This window comes from Channa argus, chromosome 8, assembly GCF_033026475.1.
Source record: "Channa argus isolate prfri chromosome 8, Channa argus male v1.0, whole genome shotgun sequence".
In the NCBI taxonomy this organism is placed as follows: domain Eukaryota; kingdom Metazoa; phylum Chordata; class Actinopteri; order Anabantiformes; family Channidae; genus Channa; species Channa argus.
The window spans coordinates 11,451,204-11,460,131 of record NC_090204.1 but is presented as its reverse complement, the minus strand read 5'-3'; the positions used below and the strand labels follow the sequence as shown (position 1 = coordinate 11,460,131).

Sequence of the window (8,928 nt, the reverse complement as noted above, 5' to 3'; positions counted from 1 at the left end):
TTTTGTCTCCAGTTTTGGTGTGTGTGTCTGTGTGTGTGTCTTTGTTAAATTTCAGCCAGTTTATAAATTAAGAGACGTGATTTAAAAAAAATAAATAAAAAAATTAAGAAGTCGTGTGTGCCACCTTCAGCGTCACTTCTTGCGTCGCCGATCATCATTTTCCCGGACATTGAGGAAGTGCTATTCAGATGGATTTCAGCTCTGGTGTCTGACACAGGAATATACACAGTCGGCTGCTGCTAAGTTTTAATGAAGAAATTTGGCCGAAAATGTCACCGCTGCCTTAAACAAAGAGGAACGGCAGCTGCACATGACTGCAGGTGGTCCTCGGGCTGTTTTCTCGCAGGTGTGAAAAGACGGTCAACATCTGGCACAACGTCGCAGATACTGAAACATTCACACCGCTTCTCTTCAGGCGTTTGCTCAGAAGCAGAAGCCTACGACCGATTCAGCTTTTTACCTGCTTCTCATCCTAATGTTTTGGTATGTTTGCACTAGTTTGATCGGCAGAAGCCAACATCAGTGTCCATAATAAGACCTTTGCATATAGGGACAATAACAAACCTATACACAAATGTTATCTTGTTATTCAGATAAATATTTCTCTTTGACAGGAGTTAAACAGAAATATCCAACACTGCTGCTCTGCTCGTGACAAAGGTAGGCCCATGTGTACAACAAGATGACTGGCTGGATTAAAAAAAAAAAACATGCCGATTCATTTTCCTTTGCTGTGGTACATTATAAGTAGCTGTGACTTTACTAAAAATTAAAAACCTAGTCTGCAATCTGAAGTTAATTCTGTCAAGTTTTTTTTTTTTTTTTACATTCAAATAGTCATGTCTGATATGTATATTATGTATACTATGTGTATTTCTGCAAGTGTCTGGTCAAACATGAAGTGTCCAAAGAGACACAATAACAAACACTGAAACTTTCGTTGTGATTTTTTTTTTTTAGTAACTTGGGAAAAGCAGGAATGTATCAGAACTATGGGCTTGGGCACTAATTCTAGGTGAAAGAGATTTTATTAAAAGTTACAGCTCAAATGTCTTAATTCCAATTAAATGAAAATCTAGTCACTTTTAAAATCTGAAGTCTGTGTCTGTGAAGGTACTTAGTCTTCCAGGTTTAGTTATCCCAAGGTTGAGTCATGTCATCTGGACTTCTTTCTTTCTTGGTTGGAAACATTTCGCTATTCAAGACGAAAGTGTAATATAAAAATTCATGACTATTATGTTGACTTTACATGGGTTTAAGTTTAGATTTCCTTTCAAGATACTTTCTTTAGAAGTAAATGCTCCTGTTTAAACTTAAACCAAATAATCCAGTAATCCAGTTACTGGGCCAGTAATCATCATGTGCTGCTGTTTAATATGGTTATTAAAGCCTGGTACAGTATGTAAGGCTGACTCTGAGATCCAGGGTCGAATTCTCTTTCATTCCTGTTCCTTGCCCCTCAGATGAGTTGGCCTGCCGGTACGCAGTGTGTAGCCAAGGGGGACCACAGAAAGCCCAGATCTGGGGAGCTGGTGTACAACAAAGGAGACATCCTGACTATTGTTGACATAAGCCCGGTAACGCCATGTTTTAATGACATTTCTATTTACACTGAGCAACTGATCTTTTAGCCAAAGCTCTGTCAGTGGTCACCAATTCATGTGACACTGCATTTGTACTTTTGCAGAGGAAGGGTTATTATAAGGCAAGACACAACACCTCAGGAGAGGAAGGACTCATAAACTCCAGCAGTGTTCGTGAAAGAGACGCTCTACGTGTCGACCCCAGGCTCAGCCTCATGCCGTACGTCTTCTCTTGCAACTTGTACACATTTACGTTTTTTTCGCACCTTTATTTTTACAAATGTTCACCTGCAAAATGAGTGTGACAGAAAGGCGTACTAAATCCTAAATTTAGCTGTTATTTATGCATCCTGTTAACACTGTGGGCTGATGTTGATCATGTGAAACACATTTAGTCTCAGAAAGATTAATCAGGCCAGCTTTTTTTATTTTATTTATTTATTAGCCTATGAATTTTCACTAGTTCAATACATTCACTTCATGAGACTTGTTTAGGATCCCACATGCTCATTGTATCAACATGATTTGTTAACGACAAGCTCATAGATTGTTGTGGGGTTTTTGTAATGTGGGTCATCTCATGATGTCTTTTATCAGTTGGTTTCATGGGAAGATCTCTGGGCCAGAAGCAGTGGGTAAGCTGCAGCCAGCCGAGGACGGCCTGTTCCTGGTGCGAGAATCCATCCGCCATCCCGGCGACTATGTCCTGTGTGTCAGTGTCTCTGGAGGAGTCATCCACTATCGGGTGATTTACCAGGACAACAAACTGACCATTGATAACACACAGTATTTCTACAACCTTATTGACATGATAGAGGTAAGAGAAGGTAGACATACTTAGCATTTTGCTCTTACTCTTGAAGAATATTATCATAACAAAAAGCCTGAGAGTGACTATTCAACACAGTCATCTGCGAGACCGTGAATACCAACGGCATCTTTTTAATCAGCGTTGAAGACAAAGCACAGCAGGGGCTGATATGAATATGTTTTTGATGAAAAACCACAAATAACAATCTCAAAAATCAAGGGAGTCACCAAAGCTGGTGGGATTCATCCTCTGCGGACCATGAATGTCTTCATAAAAACTCAGTAGAAGTCCACTCTCAACCCAAGTGATATAGAGACAGACTGAAAACATTTCCAGCCAAGTTTTAGCCAACAGGACAGTGAACACACATTTTAAAAAGGGGGAAATTATGTCTATATAAGAAAGTCAGCAAAGTCAAGGTGGACATGAATGAGAAGAAACAGACAAAGCAGAATATGTAATCCATGTGAGAAAGCGCAACTCTGTCTGCTGTGAGTGTTTGCCAGCCTGCAAAAAGCAGTATAACATTTTAACTGACAGCAGACTAAAATATATTTATATATATATAGTTCAAACTGAAACAGTTACAGGAAAACCAGCCCTTGCACTGCTTATCTGTCTTTCGCCTGTTTGTGTGATGGTGCACCAGCAGCTTTGGTGCAGTGAGAGCTGGAGATAGCCAGCACAAAGATGGCAGCTCTTGTTCTGCAGCATCTTATCAGCAAGCCACAGATGTCTTCAGGTCTTAGTCAGAGGGGCTCACTGAGAGGTGCTGCGGAGAAACACAGTGAGGAAAGTTCCGATAAATGTTTGAGTGGCATCACTTTATACACAGCTTTTCTGTACTTATGCTTGAGACTGTCTACCGTATAAAACATGGCTTAATGTGACGCTGCAGATGAACACATGAATTCAGTTTGTACTTTGTAACTTAGAGCAATGGGCCAGAGTATCTCTCCATATTGTCTGCAGTGCTCTACTGTATGTACTCTCATCAATTCACAGCCCTGACCACAATGTTCAAATGTCTTCCTGAGTACACAACGCCCCCTCAGTTGCATTGTGTCAGTGTGTCAATGAACTCGATATTCTCTCTAGAGCTTCAGAAAACAGCAATGTGCTGCTCGTTTATAAGCCTTATATATAAAAGCAAAGCAGTTACTATATTCTTCAGAACACAGGTAAGACCAAACTAGAGGAACTCCTCTGTTACAAATAAAATACTATTAATAACTGTGTTTGATGGACATGTGTTATTGTGTTTTAATCTTTGCAGTTCTACTCAAACAACAAAGGCTCAATTGCTACAATTCTTCTGAAGCCCAAACAGAAACAAGGAACTAAGTCAGCTGAGTTGGAGCTGTCTAAGAGTAAGTTTGACGTGTCTGAACAAAACTTTATCTCCACAACCCGTGTGTCTTTGGTGTAGGACTGAACAAGATGATTCTGTGAAATAATTTAATGCAATAATGATTATCAAACTGGTAAATCACAGATTTAATGTGTTTTTCATGTCTCGTTCCTCTCCAGCTGGTTGGCTGCTGGACATTACAAAACTCACACTAGGAGAGAACATTGGAGAAGGGGAGTTTGGTGGTAAGTCTTTTTTTTTTCTTTCTCTACTCTTCTTCTTTGAAATGGCCTGTCTTAATGTAGCTGTCTAAGAGTTCGAATTAAAAAAATGGTACGTATTCCAGAAGAAGTAAAAAGGCTGTTGTAGTTAGTGAGGAAATACTCTGATAAAAAAAAAAACGTTGCCTGTTTCTCATCTTCAGCTGTGTATGAAGGAGACTATATGGGCCAGAGGGTGGCAGTAAAAACTATTAAATGTGATGTTACGGCTCAGGCCTTTCTGCAGGAGACCACAGTTATGACGTGAGTCTGAGGATTTCATCATGTTGAATTTGTTTTGACTGCTCTTCGTTTTTATCTCATAGTGATAATACCAGTATGCATGTGCTGTACAGTATCTGTGTAGCAGATCACATCATTTTATTACTTGCTGTCGCTCATTTAATTATTAAATTAAATTCATCCAGGAAGCTGCAGCATAAAAACCTGGTGCGGTTGTTGGGTGTCATTCTTCACAAAGGTCTTCAAATTGTCACAGAGCTCATGAGTAAGGTACAGTGAACACTTGACTTATCTACTTTTCTCAGAGTAGATAATATATGTTCCTATATCAAGAATATAATTATACAAGTAGGTAACAGTAAATAAATAATGAGCGTAGACTGAAACTCTGTTGTTATGTAACAGCGCAGCCCAAAATAAAACCACATGGAGCAGTTGAAGCCCCATTTGTTGGCACTGCTTGACCAGAATGATTTCAGATGTGTTTCCAGCTGCAAGGAAACCCTCTGCCTGAACAGAAAGCTCACCTGTAAAAATTAAATCTGCTTTTCCTATGATAATTCAACATAAGTGGTTTGTGAGAAAAGAATAGTTATTTGAACTTTTGTTCACTAGAGTGGTTTAATTTTGATTTTAGGTAGTCATATTTAGCTTCAACCATTGTCAGATTCAGGGTTTCCCAATTTTAATGACATTTCACTAAAATCCAGAAGTCCCCTGGTGACTCATCTTTAACTATATTAGTATGAAATCTTTCCTGTAGGTGATGATTAAACGTGTTTTCCTTATGTTATGCTGTGGCACCACAGTGTCACTGGTTCTTGTTAAGTGTATTATTGCTCACAGACTGTCTTAGAGATGCTCTTATAGGTCCCTGTTCACAAAATTTAATATGTGTTTTTGTGTTGCAGGGAAACCTTGTTAACTTTCTCAGAACAAGGGGACGTTCGGTTGTAAACTCAGTTCAGCTACTCCACTTTGCACTGTGAGTCCAAACATCAAAAATCGTCTATAATGGTTCAAATGGTCTCTACAACTGCATTACTCTTTCTTGTGTCTTTAATTTTGTGTTGTATGAAATTTAAATGGTAACTATTGGCATGCATTTGTATGTTTGTGGGCAGGGATGTGTGTGAGGGGATGGAGTACTTGGAGTCTAAGAAGCTGGTTCACAGAGATTTGGCCGCTCGTAACGTCCTGGTCTCTGATGATCACGTGGCCAAGGTCAGCGACTTTGGCCTGACCAAGTTGGACTCTAAGGTGTCAGATAAGGCCAAACTACCTATTAAATGGACTGCCCCTGAGGCTCTGAAGAAAGAGGTTGGTTTTCACTTACTATCTGAATTGAACTGTAATGTCCTACTCTTTGAGCCTTCAACACAACACTTTCATTTAGTAAATAAATATAAAAAAAATTTGTTGTTATGCGGTTATTATCTTATTAACTTGTTACAACATTTAGCTTTAACACAGATAGTTAATGTAATTTGAAAGTAAAATAAAACAATTCATGGCTTAATTTTTCAGATTTAATTCAGTTTTTGCTTGTTCCAATATTTGCTTCATTAATCATCTCTGAATGCTGTATAATGCTGTATAATCAGTAACAATCCTTTAACAAGGACCAGGATGGTGCAAAAATCTTATTCATATCTTATTTGGTTCTTTAATTCCTCAGGAAGTTAGAGTGTATAACATTTTATAACCCGCACAAAGAATGGTTTCAGTTTATATATATATATATATATATATATATATATATATATATATATATATATATATATATATATATATATATATATATATATATATATATTTACATGCATTTGTTCCCATTATGCAGAAATTCTCTACAAAGTCTGATGTTTGGAGCTACGGTGTTCTTCTGTGGGAAATCTTCTCTTATGGTCGTCAACCTTACCCCAAGATTGTATGTATAACCCTAACTCTGTTTATTGCCTGTGTCAGTAGTTCAACATCTTTTGGAAATATGCTTATCACATTTATTTATTTTTTTAAGATTAATACTATTTTATGGTAAGCTAAATTAGTTAAGCATAAAGGCCTGAAACAAGCTGAAACAGGTGAAAGGGCCTGTGCTTTCCCCAACTTAACAGAATCAGCTTGCAGCAGCTCTAATGCTCACAAGTTAACACTTCATAACTTGTTTGGAAATCTATAACACAACCAAAATGTAAAAATAAATGAATTGCTTGGAGGTTTACACGGTGGACTAATCGGATTTTCTAGCTCCAGATTTAGTTTTATTTACCTTATTACTTATTTTATCTTTTGCACTTCAGATTTAATTAATGTGAGTTATATTACCTTATTGAAGTTTGAAACCTACATAGTCAAACACCTGCAATGTATTTTTGTCTGAGTAAGCGTAGGCTATCTTGTTTGTATCTTACTTGTTTATGTAGGCTGGTGTTGAGAAAGATCACCTTATAACAGACTTGACTTCTGATGAATATTTGTCATCTGCTGTCCTCCCTCACAGCTCAAACTGCCAGTAAAGAGTATCAGACTTGTTACATAATTGAAGGACTCATATTTCTATTGCATTGCAAGTGTGTCACTGGAAAAGCGCAGGGGTTGATTTGTCATTAGGCCATCCTCAGTGGATTGACTACAGGCCACTCAGACCATGGTAGTGCATCAGTGTGGTTCAGCACAGAGAGGCAGCTCACTGTGCATTGTAACAGGGCATCATCTCACTGCTCTTAGTGTGTAAACTGATTTCTGAACTGTTTGTGTTAGTAGAAGGAAGAAGTTGGACTTTAACTCTATTGTAAAGAACAAAACGTATGATAAAAGGGGCATGAAGAAGAAGCCATGCCACCTTAACGCAGCAGCATTTGTGACAGTCAGTGCTGATTTGTGTCTTGGCTGGGGTTTCTATGAGGACAGGCTCATGCAGCATTAAAGAAGGGATGATTCTCACACTCAGCCTTGTGTGTGTGTGTGTGTGTGTGTGTGTGTCTTTTTCACCTCACATCAGCTGGTGTCTCTTTAAATGTGGATAATTACTTCATAATTACGGCCTCTTTAACGCATTCACAGGTTGATATATTTGGATTAAGTTTATTTTACCCTCAATTAAACTCTACACCTTATCATTTGTTTTCTGCTGTCAGAGAGAGAGAGAACTTTGTGTGTGCGTGTTTATGATTAATAATTAATTTTAAATAATTTCTCGTATTGTGATCTGGATGTGTTTGATTAATTTTGTTTTATTTTATTTCCAAAATAGCCAGACTCATAAAACCTTAGTTAGTATTCACAAACAAACTCTGTCCCCACTGCCTCATTCCTCTCTCATTTTTCTCTTCATGTAGCCTCTGATGGAGGTGAAAGAGAAAGTAGAGGGGGGTTATCGCATGGAGGCTCCAGAAGACTGTCCTCCCGGTGCCTACGCCCTCATGAGGGTTTGCTGGGAGCAGGAGCCACGCAAACGGCCCGCCTTCCACAAACTGAGGGAGAAACTTGAGCAGGAAATAGGTAAATGCACTCCTGGTCCTGGGTCAGAGCCTCAGGGTGAGATCAGGTCAGGATCTGGATGTTGATCATAGTTGGGAGTCCTGAATTCACACTGGATGAAGTGCTGATATAGTCCACACACAGATATGTCCTCCACCTGTGATGGTGTGTATCACACAAGATGGACCAATGGTGTAAATGTTCTAGTGCTCAGTTCAGCTGCACAACTTTGACCCAGTCCAAGGGATGATAGCTCTGTGACTCTGGTTACCAGCTAATGGTTTAATTGTTAAAGCCATTATCATAATAAACTTTGCTTTAATGGGTCTGAGCAAAGAGTTTTTCATATGACTTTTTGACCACATCCACCAATTTGATCCAGAGCGACATAACTCTAAAACACCTGCATACATTTCCATGAAATCTTGTACAGACATTCATGTTCCCAAGGGCATAATTCACAGACTTTGATGATGTCCTGACTTCTCCCTCAGTGCCATCAGCATGTTGAGAATTGTAGTTTTGAATGTAATGTTGCAGCAAATGTTGGATGGGTTGTCATGATTTGTTTTACGAATATTCCTCTTTCCATTGAGATGAAAGCTGTTCTCTGTGAAGCTTTACATTTGATTATCTACCGCCATGAGGCTGATCAGCTAAGTAGCAAATGTTTAGCGTACCTACATGAGACTGGGATATGGAAAACACCTGCTCACCATGTTACTTTTGCTGCTAAGAGCGTGTTAATATGCTCCTGCCAACATGTTGCCCAAAGCACCACTGTGCCTATATACACAGAGACTCTTCTTGTGGAGCCAAAGCACTAGAACACCACACTTTTAAAAACTATCTCACCTGATAATGCACACACAAATACTATTTGTGATGTCTGGAAAGTATAGTAGTGACATACCAGAGGAAGCAACATGGTCTTAACTGTTCAGTGAGCTTAAAGGGTGAGTCTAGTCACGTATTTTATTATAGGCAACAAAACACCCATAATACCAAAACTAAAATGAATGGATTCCTTCAATAAGTATTGACTGTCTAACCCCAGCATGAAATGATGTATTACTCTGTGCAATTGATTTTTATTATTGTCCAAAACAATAAAAACATATTTATTAGTCACATTGTTAGCTTTGGTCTTTTCATGGGATTTGTTGTCTTATTCCTAACCATTATGTGAAGCATGCT

At 38.6% G+C, this 8,928-nt stretch overlaps 1 protein-coding gene across 3 annotated transcripts; it reads left to right on the top strand.

Annotated features, from left to right (window-relative positions):
- Nucleotides 1-151: 151 nt before the first annotated feature.
- matk (megakaryocyte-associated tyrosine kinase) lies at nt 152-8,862 on the top strand. 3 transcript variants are annotated; one of them, XM_067512186.1, is made up of 13 exons: nt 152-483; nt 615-660; nt 1,464-1,577; nt 1,688-1,803; nt 2,181-2,328; nt 3,671-3,764; nt 3,925-3,990; nt 4,170-4,269; nt 4,434-4,518; nt 5,160-5,233; nt 5,373-5,568; nt 6,092-6,178; nt 7,590-8,862. In XM_067512186.1, the coding sequence occupies exons 3-13, from the start codon at nt 1,464-1,466 to the stop codon at nt 7,815-7,817; spliced, it is 1,308 nt and encodes a 435-aa protein (XP_067368287.1). In that variant the 5' UTR covers nt 152-483; nt 615-660; the 3' UTR covers nt 7,818-8,862. The 3 variants fall into 3 exon arrangements, with proteins under 3 accessions (XP_067368287.1, XP_067368286.1, XP_067368288.1); XM_067512185.1 differs by having other exon boundaries at nt 153-483; nt 2,181-2,400; XM_067512187.1 differs by lacking the exons at nt 152-483; nt 615-660; nt 1,464-1,577; nt 1,688-1,803; nt 2,181-2,328 and adding an exon at nt 2,426-3,575.
- The last annotated feature ends 66 nt before the right edge of the window (nt 8,863-8,928 follow it).

What these genes read in the sequence shown, in the direction of transcription:
- matk (XM_067512185.1), top strand. Translation starts at nt 1,464, where the DNA reads ATGAGTTGGCCTGCCGGTACGCAGTGTGTAGCCAAGGGGGACCACAGA. An exon ending in CTATTGTTGACATAAGCCCG is followed by an intron (nt 1,578 to 1,687) that starts GTAACGCCATGT and finishes GTACTTTTGCAG; the next exon opens with AGGAAGGGTTATTATAAGGC. An exon ending in TCACAGAGCTCATGAGTAAG is followed by an intron (nt 4,519 to 5,159) that starts GTACAGTGAACA and finishes TTTGTGTTGCAG; the next exon opens with GGAAACCTTGTTAACTTTCT.